Below are 13,464 nucleotides of genomic sequence, written 5' to 3'. Positions count from 1 at the left end.
GTTTCTGATTACATTTTCTTTACTTCAACTTCTGGGATGTAGGGATTGCTAGCAAGATCAGCATTTATTGCCCATCCCTATCCAACTGAGTGGCTTTCCAGGTCATTTCAGAAGATAGTTAAGAGTCCACCACATTTCTATAGGCCTGGAGTCACATGAAGGCCAGACTGGATAAGGATGGCAGATTTCCTTCCCAAAAGGCCATTAGTGAACCAGATGGGTTTTTAAAGACAATCTGGTAGTTCAATAGACACCATTACTGATATTTATTTTTGTTTTAATTCCTGGCTTATTTAACTAACTGAATTTAAATTAGGGAATTTAAAACTGTTGTGGTGGGAATTGCATAAGCATTTCCAGATCACTAATCCAGACCTTTGGATTGCCATTCCAGTAATTTAACCACTAATTTACCATACCACCCTAATCCTTCCCCATATCTACTCCATCACTACTTCCACTTGACTCCGCCCCTGCCTCAGCACATCTGCTGCTGGAACCTTTGCTACCTCTGGACTCTTCCAAAGTTCTCCCAGCTGGACTCCCATCCTCTACCTATTAACTGTGTTCCCTGTATCCTAACTCACACAAAGTTCCATTCACTCCAAGATTCACAGATCCACATTGGCTCCCAGTCTGACAACACTTCAGTTTTAAAATTTTCATCCTTGTTTTCAAATCTTGCCGTGGCTTTACCTTTTCCTGTTCTCAAACTTCCTCTAATCCTACAACCTTCCATGGTCTCTTTGTGACTTCAATTCTTGTGCATCCCGATTTTAGTTATTCCAGCATTGGCGGTCGGGTCTTAATGTTGCTAACCAGAGGAATTGCAGGGTTCTCCAGTCCAGCCTGAAGAGAGGCTGTTAGGTGTGAATTTTTTGTAATGCGTTCCCCTGGAATGTTTACAGATATTTCAACGTGAACTGCATCCAGAGGTTGCATTGTCTCAGAGGGCTGAGGGCTCCAAACTTCATCAACCCCAAGTCCTCTAAGATCCACCCCCATCTCTAATTCCCCAGGCCTCTGATCTCCCTCTTCTCTCCTCCACAAGAACCCCCTTGCTTGAAATTGCACTCTCATCCACCCCCCACCCTGAACCTGGTATTGGCCCCTTCCCCAGGTTGGTGTTGAGACCTAACTGGTCCTGAATCCTTATTTTCAGTGTTCTTGCCCAAATGAAATCAAAGTCTTTCAATCAGATTTCACAGGGAGTGTGATGGGTGGTGGGGGAAACCTGTCAGTTATATCACATTATCACATGCACATTGTGGAGTTCAGGACTCTACTTCCAGGCTTCCAGCATGATATTGGCTCTCCCTGCTCCCGCCACGCCAAATAAAATTTGTCCCTTCAGGGCAGAAATTACTTTACAGAAATTTTGCCTGTTTCTTTGACTTTCCACTGACCTTATCCCAGTAAACCAGGAATGCGTCTTTTAAATATAGATGATCAACATGGACCCATAGGCCATAAAGGCGGCAAAACCTTGAGATCTCTGAAGGCGGAGGGGCATGTTAGTGGGGTGGTGAAAAAGGCATATGGGACACTTGCCTTTATCAATTGAGGCATAGATTACAAAAGTAGGGAGATCATGTTGGAGTTGCATAGAACCTTGGTGAGGTCACAGCTGGAGTACTGTGTGCAGTTCTGGTTGCCACATTATAGGAAGGATGTGATTGCACTGGAGGGGGTGCAGAGGAGATTCACCAGGATGTTGCCTGGGATGAAACATTTAAGTTATGATGAGAGGTTGGATAGACTTTGGTTGTTTTCGTTGGAGCAGAGAAGACTGACGGGCGACTTGATCGAGGTGGATAGGGTGCAGCTGTTCCCCTTAGTTGAAGGGTCAGTCACAAGGGGACACAAGTTCAAGGTGAGGGACAAGAGGTTTAGGAGGGATGTGAGGAAAAACGTCTTTACCCAGAGGGTGGTGACGGTCTGGAATGCGCTGCCTGGGAGGGTGGTGGAGGCGGGTTGCCTCACATCCTTTAAGAAGGACCTGGATGAGCACTTGGCACATCATAATATTCAAGGCTATGGGCCAAGTGCTGGTAAATGGGATTAGGTAGGTAGGCCAGGAGTTTCTCACATGTCGGTGCAGACTTGATGGGCCGAAGGGCCTCTTCTGCACTGTGAGATTCCATGAAAACACAAGAGCAGCAATCTGTCACTCTATGAGGTAAATCTGCATTGGATCCAAGGAATAGAAAAACAATAATTTTATCCTTTTCCCCTCTATACAAAGCAACCCTAACCAATTCCCCAGCTTCAGTAGAAAGTCAACTACAGATCTGCTTTCTAATGCAAAGCCCTTTCATTCTTATTGCTTTATATTTCAAAGCTTTCACGATGCATGAAAATTCTTAAAATAGTTTTTTTTTATTCATTCATGGGATGTGGGCTTCGCTGGCAGGGGCAGCATTTATTGTCCATCCCTAGTTGCCCTTGAGAAGGTGGTGGTGAGCTGACTTCTTGAACCACTGCAGTCCATGTGGTATAGGTACACCCACAGTGCTGTTAGGAAGGGAGTTCTAGGATTTTGACCCAGCAACAGTGAAATAATGGTGATATATTTCCAAGTCAGATTGGTGAGTGACTTGAAGGGGAGATTCCAGGTGGCAATGTTCCCATGCATCTGCTGCCCTTGTCCTTCTAGATGGTAGTAGGTGTGGGTTTGAAAAGTGCTGTCGAAGGAGCCTTGGTGAATTCCTGCAGCGCATCTTGTAGATGGTATACACTGCTGCTACTGCGCGTCGGTGGTGGAGGGAGTGAATGTTTGTGGATATGGTGCCAATCAAGCAAGCTGCTTTGTCCTGGATGGTGTCAAGCTTCTTGAGTGTTGTGGGAGCTGCACTCATCCAGGCAAGTGGGGAGTGTTTGATCACATTTCTGACTTGTTCCTTGTAGCTGGCGGACAGGCCTTTGGGAGTCGCACGATTCCTAGACTCTGACCTGCTCTTGTAGCCACAGTATTTATACGGCTAGTCCAGTTCAGTTTCTGGTCAATGGTAACCCCTGGGATGTTGATAGTGGGGGATTCAGTGATGGTAATGCCATTGAACATCAAGGGGCGATGGCTGGATTCTTTCTTGTTGGAGATGGTCATTGCCTGACACTTATGTGGCACGAATGTTACTTGCCACTTGTCATTTGGACAGTGAACAGCTCAATGTGGTTAATTTGAAGCCTGAAGAGTAGACGGTAAAGCACTATCAAAATATTTCTCAATTAATAAACTAATTATGATAAGGAATTTAAACATAAGATATAAACGAAGTTGATCCAAGGCTTCCTGTTGAGTGTGGTACGTGACAAAGAAATCTGTAAAATTGTAGTTTAATATGTATATAGTGGCAATTTACGAAACCAGCCATGTATGTAACCACAGTATACACTGGGAGTCCCAGACCTCTGTCTCCTTTCCCTCACCTCCAACCCTGCCGTCATTGATTATAGTTTCCATTCAGCCATTTGTGGCCAAGTGCCTTAGATTCCTTTAACTTCCTTTTCTTGATGAAACATGCCTCTTTCTAGTCCATTCCCTGATTCTTCTAAATATTCCTTTTATTAAGAATACGAATGGTATAAAGACTGTATCATTGTAGAGGAACTATGAATCTGTAGGAATGTAGAATTTCTGTGATTATTTACCAACAATTATATATGTGTCTATTTCGTAGGTGTGGCTAGAAAAGAAAAAGCAAATTCTTCACGAAGAACAAAAAAAACAAAAACTGAAAGAACAGCAGGAAAATGAGACAAGAGAACAGGTTTCCTTATTTGCGTTCAAAGTTTAAGAGCTCTTTTAACCTCATATATATTGGTTTGATAACTTTTCTTGTTAAATTTTGAAACTTATGAGGCTAGAACTACTTATTGGTTTAAAGAAACTTGAAAATGGCTTACTATAATAATGTCTTACAGTTTATTTTATCATGCCAGCAAAAATGCTTAAATATAAGATGAATCCTGAATTTTAATGCCATTTTTGTTGTCAGGCATTGTGCATTATATGTGAGAAATTATAGATTTCAGGATAAGAATTTCTAAATGTTATTTAGTTGAATTTATACTAAGCACAGCTTCATTAAAAGGTGATCCCACCTATTTCTAAATTATAGCGTTGATTTTCTTCAACAATATGATCAATCAACCTTTTGCTCACTACAATGAAACATGTTGAAGCAAGCTCAGGACCCAGTGGTCAAGTAGACATATAGAGAACTTAGAAGTAAGTGGAGTTTATTCACCCATAGCAGTTATGGTTTTAAGTGCAGCAAGGAACAGAGGTTATTTTCCAAAATGTATGTTCTCTCTCATTATGATAATTCTGACATCTTATACACCGTCTTAATCATATAACCATATAATATAACCATATAATCATATAACCATAATCATCATATGAGGTCACACAGCCCGTCATGCCTGTGCCAGAAGTTGTAAGATCTATCCAATTAGTCCCAGTTTCCTGCACTTTCCCTACACCACTGCACATTTTCCCCTTTATATAGGGAAACATGTAACAACTATACAACTCCTTCATGCAAAGAAATGGGGAACTTGTTCAGGATAAAAAAGAATGCCTCTGATCAGTGCCAAGGGTTAGAGCAGATATCAAAATATAATGTACTCACCTCAGAAGCCTGAAAACTGCTCAATTACACATTTATGAAGCAAAGTTTTAAGCAATCTTGCATTTGCTGGGCTCCCTGACACTGTGCCGTGGTTACATTCCAGGTCAAAGCCTACGATGTCAGAGACCGGGCATCCCACTCTCCAGCACTCATTGGGTGGAATGAAGGCCTCAATCTATCCTTCAATTTGATTAGCCCCCTTTGACATATTATCAGGCACGGAACGAAGGCAGGCCCGGAAGTCAAAACGCCGGGTATGGAGCCCGCTCTCAGCATCCTCTCATTATTATTCCCATATATCAAAAAGACCAGTGGCCCCAATATCAACCCCTAATGGATACTACTGCACACTTTCTTCCAGCTTGATAAACATCTATCCTCCACTACTCTCTATTTTTCGACTCTTAATGAATTTTGCATCTATGTAGCAAGTGCCCCGTTAATCTCATAGGCTTCAATTTTGCTAACAAGTCTATTATGTGGTACTTTATCAAACACCTTTTGAAAGTCCATAGGCACAGCATCAACCACACTGCCTTAATCAAGCCGCGCTGTAAAATTTCACCAAAGGACTCAACCAAGTTAGAGAAACATGTTTTGCCTTTAACAAATCCACACTAACTTTTATTTATCATAGTTTTCCAAGTTCCAAATAATTTTGCCCTCTATTAAGATTTCTCCATACCCAATATTATGCTGATTGGCCTGCAATTGCTAGGTTTACTCTCTCCCATTTCTTGGGCAAGGTTTAGCATCTGCTATTCTCCAGTCCTCTGGCACCACTCTCATATCCAAGCAGGTTTATAAGATTGTGGCCAAAGCTACCACATTGTCCACCTTCTCTTCCCTCAGCAATCTAGGATACATCCCATTCAGACTAGATGAACTTTCTGCTTTGAGTGTTGTCAATATTTTAACTAACTCCTCTTCATTTTTATCCTATTCAATTTATCTATTACCTCCTCCTTTAATGTGACATTGGCAGCACCTTTTTTTTTTAGTGAAGACATAAGCAAAGTAATTATTTAGTGCTTGGCCACAGTCTTTCCCTCCATGAAATATCATTTTTGATTCCAAATCAATCACACCATTCCTTTGATTATTTTTTCCTGTTTATAACAGCTACAATGCTCTCAAAAGCCTTTGGTTCATATATCAGAATGTGGTTCACACTTTCCTGGTATGTTAGCATAGTAGTTATATGACTAGACGAGTTATCCTTAAAGACCTGGATTACTGATACAAAAGCAAAAGATTATGGATGTTGGCTGGAAACACTCAGAAACACAGAGCACCAGCTTCATGACTTTTCATGGAATGGCATGAGGACAAGCATGGGAAAGGAAAACTACTTCTGCTTACCACCTACTGTCCTCCCTCAATGATGAATCAGTTCTCCACCATATTGAATACTATTTGGAAGAAGTACTAAGGGTGGCAAAGGCACAGAATTTCCAGTACCAAGAGTGGCTGAGTAGCATTACTACTGACTAAACTGATCAAATCCTGAAGGACATATTTGCCAGACTGAGTTTGAAGCAGGAGGTGAGAGAGAGCAACACTAGGGAAAAGCCTTCTTGACTTCATCCATCTACCTGTCACAGTTGCATCCATTGGTAGGAATGACCACTACACAGTCCTTTGTTATGTTCCTTCGCCAGACCCCCAAGTTTTTGGTAAGATGTGATTAGAGACCAATAATGTTTTGTTTAAAGAAGACAAAGTTTGAGATTCAAGACACTTGCTCAGTGAATAAAGCCACAGGATTCCACAGGTTTTGAACAAACAAAAATAAACTTTACTATACAAGGTCAGAAAGATAAATCAATTTGCAATATTTATCTTATATTCTAACATTCGAAGATAATATGATGTACATGTGAATTAACAGGCACACTGTGGTCGAATACATGCTGCACACTAAATGGCAATTGTGACCAAGACAGGATCCTTGGATTTCTCAACAACCTACCTAGATGTCAGTAAACACTGAGTCAACCGATCTCACTGAAACTCTGTCTCTCGAGGGATTCCAGTCTTCACCTTCGAAGATCTAACCTGGGAATTCGCTCCAAAAGGCGCTCCTAGGACATTCAGGATCAACGATGGTCCACCTCGTAGGGTTTCAATCTTGCCTCCCAAGATTTTGTTCCTTGGATTCCCGCGTATGCAATCAAGCACCAACTCACAAGCACAACTTCAGCTCTTCAGCCTCGCCAAGCAGAATACTACTTGCTGGCCCACAGCAAGAAGTCCCCAACCTTCTGCTACATTCTTCTCCTGAGCCCCCTTCAATTGCCAGGGATTCTCCTGAGCCCACTTCACTCAGTCTGCTAACCGCGCCCTTTTTCTACATTTTAATTTAACTGGAACCTTTCCTATACCCTGTCTGAGATCCTTCTTTTGGGACTTCCTACCCTGTCTCCCTGTCCCCTGTCTAGGACCCTAGTTGTCAATGGCACTGCACTCTCAGTCACATGACCTGGGCTTTCATGCTGTTTTCCTTCATGCACAGACGCACTGGGCTGGCCCTGGCCCAGAGAACTCAAAATGCTGAGCTGTGCATCTGCAGTCCACTCTGCGCAGGTGTGGAAACTCCGGGGTTTGTCAGGACTTGAAGTTCCCAAACTCCACTCTCAATCTAAGGTACATAACACCTTATGGAAACAAAGTCCATGAAAGGTATAGATTCAGTACAGACTTAGCAGCTCAAAACTGGGCATCCATGAGCCACTACGAGTCAGCAGTAACAGCTTAATTGTATTCAACCACTATCTGTAACTTCATGGCCCAACATATTCCTCACTCTATTACATTAAGCCAGGTGTTGAATGAGGATGCAGAAGAATGTCCCATGAGCAGCACCACAGGCACTTAAGAATGATATGCCAGCCTGGTGAAGCAACAATGCAGGACTACATGCATGTTTTAGACAGTGCATTCTGCCTTATCTAGTCATAAATAAGTGTGCGCAATTGAATAACTAATGGAAGGAGAAGGCTGCAGGACAATCACCATCCTCAATGATGGGAATCCCCGCACATGAGTACAAAGAACAAGGCGGCAGTGTTTCCAACCACCTATGCAAGATATGCCAAGCCAATGATCCATCTCAGCATCGGCCTGAAGTCCCCACAATCACAGAAATTTGACTTCAACCTATCTTATTTACTGCAAATGATTTTAAAAAAATGGCTCAGTGCAGGACAAATCCAATCCAGTCAGTCATTGCGCCATTAGTCTACTCTGAATCATCGTCATGGAAAATGACATCGACAGTGTGAGCATACAGAACTTATTCTCCAATAACCTGCTTAACCGTGCACAGTTTGTGTTCCACAAAGATCACACGTCTCCTGACCTCATTACAGTACTGCTTCAGATATGGACAAAAGAGCAGAACTCCAGAGGTGAGAGTGATTGTCCTTGATATCAGGCATGATTTTATTTTTTTATTCATTCATGGGATATGGGCATTGCTGGCTAGGCCATCCCTAATTATCCTTGAGAAGGTGCTGGTGAGCTGCCTTCTTGAACCGCTGCAGTCCATGTGGTGTAGATACACCAACAGTGCTGTTAGGAAGGGAGTTCCAGGATTTTGACCCAGCAACAGCAAAGGAACGGTGATATATTTCCAAATCAGGATGGTGAGTGACTTGGAGGGGAGGTAGTATTCCCATGTGTCTGCTGCCCTTGTCCTCCTAGATGGTAGAGGTCTTGGGTTTGGAACGTGCTGTCTAAGATACCTTGGTGAATTCCTGCAGTGCATCTTGTAGATGGTACAGACTGCTGCCACTCTGCATCGGTAGTGGAGGGATACTTTTGGAAGGGATGCCAATCAAGCAGGTTGCTTTGGTCAAGCTTACTGAGTGTTGATTAAGTTGCACTCATTCAGGCAAGTGGAGAGTACTCCATCATACTCCTGACTTATGCCTTGTAGATGGTGGACAGGCGTCAGGTGAGTTACATGTTGCATGATTCCTAGCCTCTGACCTGCTCTTGTAGCCACAGTATTAATATGTCTAGTCCAGTTCAGTTTCTGGTCTATGGTAACCCCCAGGATGTTGATAGTGGGGGATTCAGCAATGATAATGCCATCAAATGTCAAGGGGCAATGGTTAGATTCTCTCTTGTTGAAAACGGTCATTGTTTGGCACTTGTGTGGCACGAATGTTACTTGCTACTTGTCAGCTCAAGCCTGGATATTGTCTAGGTCTTGCTGCAATTGGACATAGACTGCTTCAGTATCTGAGGAGCCACGAATGGTGCTGAACACTGCAATCATTAGTGAACATCCCCACTTCTGACCTTACGGTGGAATGAAGGTCATTGATGAAGCAGTTGAAGATGGTTAGGCCTAGGACACTGCCCTGAGGAACTCTTGCAGTGATGTGCTGGAACTGAGATGATTGACCTCCAACAATGACAGCCATCTTCCTTTGTGCTAGGTATGACTGTAACCAGCAGAGAGTTTTTCCCCTGATTTCCATTGACTCCAGCTTTGTTAGGGCTCCTGGATGCCGCACTTGATGTCAAGGGCATTCACTGCTTTTTGCGTACAGGACATACTTGGGCAATTTTTGACATTGCCAGGTAGATGCCAATGTTGTAGCTGTACAGCTTGGCTAGGGGTGCGGCAAGTTCTGGAGCACAAGTCTTTAGTACTATTGCCAGAATATTGGCAGGACCTTTGCGGTATTCAGCGCCTTCAACCATTTCTTGATATCATGTGGAGTGAATCGAATTGGCTGAAGACTGGCATCTGTGATGCTGGGGACCATTAACCACCCCATCTCCATAGGCCTGCAACTTTATTTTCCTCAACTGGGAATTTCTTCAATTGGAAATTTCAATTCAAATTAATCCAATTTCCTTTGAAATAATTAATTGTCTCCACTTCTACCATCTTCGTATAACACAGTTCTGAGCTCAACAAGCACACACTGGTTGTGTATGGTCAGTATACTGCCTGTTGTGAACAGCTGAAAGGACATGCTATTTGATATTGGGACATATGACCTACATACCTGGCATCACACCAGTACTGAAATTCATACACCACTTTACTCCTTTGTGTGGTAGGCAGGGTAATGCTTGATTGCAGCATTCTGTTAATGGAGAACACCACTCCTGTTGCTACTGCATAGTAGCAACGTGCACAGTTGCTCAAATTTTGACTGTACTCAATCAGCCTGTGCTTGCAGAGCTCAGAATATAACATACAACCTTGGACGTGGTTCCATGATTGGAAGGCACTTACTGAATAACACCAAGTGTGCTAAGAATTACAGTAGCAACCAATTTAAGATTATCAGGAAGGCTCACAGTGGTTTACTTACACTTGCTAGAAGTTACATATATTCATACACAGGACCTTGCCCTCCACAAACAGAAAGAATATGTCCAGGCATTATGACTTTTGTCAATTAAACAAAAGTTCAGGGGAGCAACTGTTCCATGGTGTATTCCACATGGCAATGCCTCGACCAGAGTCGACTTACTTGGTTTGAATTTGAACAAAAGCTTGGGGGATAACTCTTCACTGGTGCATTCGCCATGACAATGTCTCGACCAGTCAGAATCCATTTGGCAACCAATCAACACCCCCTTTCTCATGCAGTATAAATTGTTTTTCTCTTTGAAATTGGGTATTCTTGCTATTCTGTCCTGATGAGTGCAGATGAAAAGCTTCAACAGCATGTCTCTTTTTTCAGCAATACTCATTTATAGATATTAAGAAAGTAATAGATATGAAGGATCGCATGGCACTATTCAAACAATCGTCCAAACCATTTATTTATTTCTCGACCAACACCACTAAATCAAATTACCTGCTCAGCATCTCATCGCTGTTTAGATCTTGCTTGTGCTAATTGACTGTTGCAATTTATTTTGACTAGACTAGCTTTAAAGTGCTTTGGTATGCCCTGAGATTGTGAAAAGAATTATATAAATTCTCTCTTGCTATCTACAAGCTGCAAAGCCATAAGCTTGTGTTGCAACTTGTCTCCTCCTTAAAGGTTGTTCCATTACAGTTTTTGCTGTTAATTTGGTTCCATTTTACCAGTCTCTGATCCCCTTAAATATAGGCCTCTTCTGATGTAGCAATTCTATTTCAGATTGTTCCTTGATCTTCTCCATTGCTAATCTAATCCTTATGATAGAGTGAAAACTCTAACCCATATACTCTTGATCCACTTGACCACATGGCCTCATTCCCAGTACCAGAACCAGGAATGCCTCCTTCTCAGTCGTACCGAGAACATACAAGTTAAGGAAGTTCTCCTGAATGCATTATTGACACTATGTTATGGTCCCAGCTGATGTTATTACTGGACAAGTCAGATCCCAAAATGGAACCTGGCTTGATAGATCATAATTTTCTATTTTTTAAAAAAACATGGAGTATACTTACTGAACCAGATTCACAGGAATCTTCTGTTAACTTTTTAATAAAATAACAGAACATTTATTAAACAAGAAACATCACCTATATTACGCTAGACAACAAAAAGGCTGGAAACATTTCAACACAGACACCAAGAAAAAAATTATTCAAACTCACGCTATCCCTTTTATCCCAGCAATGCCCTTATAGAGCCAATACTCCAGTGAAGAGGTATCATTATTTCACACCAAGGGTCAAGCTCATTCAGTTGCAAAGAGGTTTCTTTTCCAGTAGACTTCAGAACATTCACTTGAAGTTCTTCCACAATTGGTATTTCCCTTAAGATATCCAGAAAACTCTCACTAAATTCACTATTACTTTAACTTTAGAGCAATACATATATGAGTGCCTTTGGCATCATTCCCAGCTAGTGAGAGTCTTAGGACTTTTGTGTCTTCACTCTGTGGTATACCCATGCCAACTGAAACCAAAAACTGCTCTCCTTGTATCTCTGTGGGTCTCTCTCTGATCCCCTGTTGCTAGGCAACAGCACAGTTTTCTCTACTTTTTTTTGTTTTAACTTCCCTAAACTACTAAATCCTTGGTAACCCATCCCTTTGCTTCAAGAGTCGTAAAACCTCATTAAAATACGTGTATACAAACAAGCCCTCAGTCTTGCTGGCTCAATCCCATAAAAACTCTAAACTGAAACCAAATCCAGGTTTCACCTTTCTTAACACACAAATAAAAAAATATAAATTAAACTTAAAGCTATATCTTGTTCCTAATACCCACAAATGCAAATATAACTTACTTAAAACTATCTTTAGTTGCTAACAGACTATATCAACACTAAATAACTATTTGTGCTTGTAGCTCACTGCCTTTTTTCACCACATAGTTGTATTCTTAACTTGTATTATTCAATGTTCTTTCTCTGTCTGCTCCTACCTAATATGATACTATTCATTTTCTACTACTATCCAGCACATTTATTCCTTTATGGATCTTACTTTGCTTTCTCCTTTTATTTACTGGTGCCCACCACCTGCCAATTTATCTTAAAACCTCTTCATCCAAACTAGTGAGCCACTGGTGAGAACATTGGTCCTAGTCCTGTTGAGATGCAATCCTTCTGAATAGGTGCCTCATGCCCCAGAATTGTTACCACTAGCGCAGAAATCTTTGAGGTCCTACTTTTTAAACTTTCTCCCTAACTCCTGAAAAATCTGACCATTTGGACCTCAGTATCTGCCTTCTCTATGTTGTTACATACATGTGTCACAACTTTTGACTCACTCTAATGCCCCTGCAGAATATTTTGCATCCTCTTCATGATGTCCTTTACCATGGCACCTGGGAGACAATGTAACAATGTAACACGCGACTCATGATGACAGTGGCGGTATTGGAAGGAGTGACCACCACACAGTCCTTGGAAAAACGAAGTCTTGTCTTCACATTAAGGACACCCTCCATTGTGTGGCACTACCGCTGTGCTAAATGGGATAGGTTTCAAACAGATATAGCAACTCAAGACTGGGCATCCATAAGGCACTATGGGTCATCAAAGCAGCAGCCGCAGAATTGTATTCATGCAAAATCTGTAATCTCATGGCCTGGCATATCCCCATTCTATCATTACCATCAAGCCAAGGATCAACACTGGTTCAATGAAGAGTGCAGGATGCCAGGAGCAACACTGGACATACCTAAAATTGAGGTGTCAGTTTAGTGAAGCTAAAAAAGACTACTTGCATGCCAAACAGCATAAGCAGCATGAGATAGGTGGAGGTAAGCGATCCCACAACCAACGGATCAGCACTAAGCTCTGCAGTCCTGCGACATCCAATCGTGAATAGTGGTAGACAATTAAACAACTCACTGGTGGAGGAAGCTCCACAAATATCCCCATCCTCAATGATGGGGAAGCCCAGCACATCAGTGCAAAAGATAAGGCTGAAGCATTTTCTACAATCTTCAGCCAGAAGTGCCGAACCACATCCATCTCGGCCTCTTCCAGAGATCCCCAACATCACAGATACCAGTCTTCAGCCAATTCGATTCACTCCACGTGATATCAAGAAATGATGAAAGGCATTGGATACTGCAAAAGCTATGAGCACTGACAACATTCCGGAAATAGTACTGAAGACTTGAGCTCCAGAACTAGCTGCGCCTCTAGCCAAGCTGTCCCAGTACAACTACAACATTGCCATCTACCTGGCAATGTGGAAAATTGCCTAGGAATGTCCTGTACACAAAAAACAAGACAAATCCAACCTGGCCAATTACTGTCCCATCAGTCTATACCCAATCATCAGCAAAATGATGGAAGGTGTTGTTGACAGTGCCGTTAAAAGTGCCACTTACTCAGCCACATGCCCATGGACGCTTAGTTTGGGTTCCGCCAGGGTTGGGCTCCTGACCACTGGTCCA

At 42.2% G+C, this 13,464-nt stretch overlaps 1 protein-coding gene across 1 annotated transcript in view; it reads left to right on the top strand.

The window, feature by feature from the left end:
* The window catches only part of map9 (microtubule-associated protein 9), a 213,032-nt gene that overhangs the window by 108,102 nt on the left and 91,466 nt on the right, over positions 1–13,464 (top strand). Inside the window, exon 7 of the mRNA XM_041193456.1 lies at positions 3,681–3,770. Within this exon, the coding sequence (XP_041049390.1) occupies positions 3,681–3,770 (90 nt within the window). The remainder of the gene's footprint in view (positions 1–3,680; positions 3,771–13,464) is intronic.

Source organism: Carcharodon carcharias, chromosome 1 (genome assembly GCF_017639515.1).
Source record: "Carcharodon carcharias isolate sCarCar2 chromosome 1, sCarCar2.pri, whole genome shotgun sequence".
In the NCBI taxonomy this organism is placed as follows: Eukaryota; Metazoa; Chordata; class Chondrichthyes; order Lamniformes; family Lamnidae; genus Carcharodon; species Carcharodon carcharias.
This window is presented reverse-complemented; position numbering and strand designations above follow the sequence as displayed.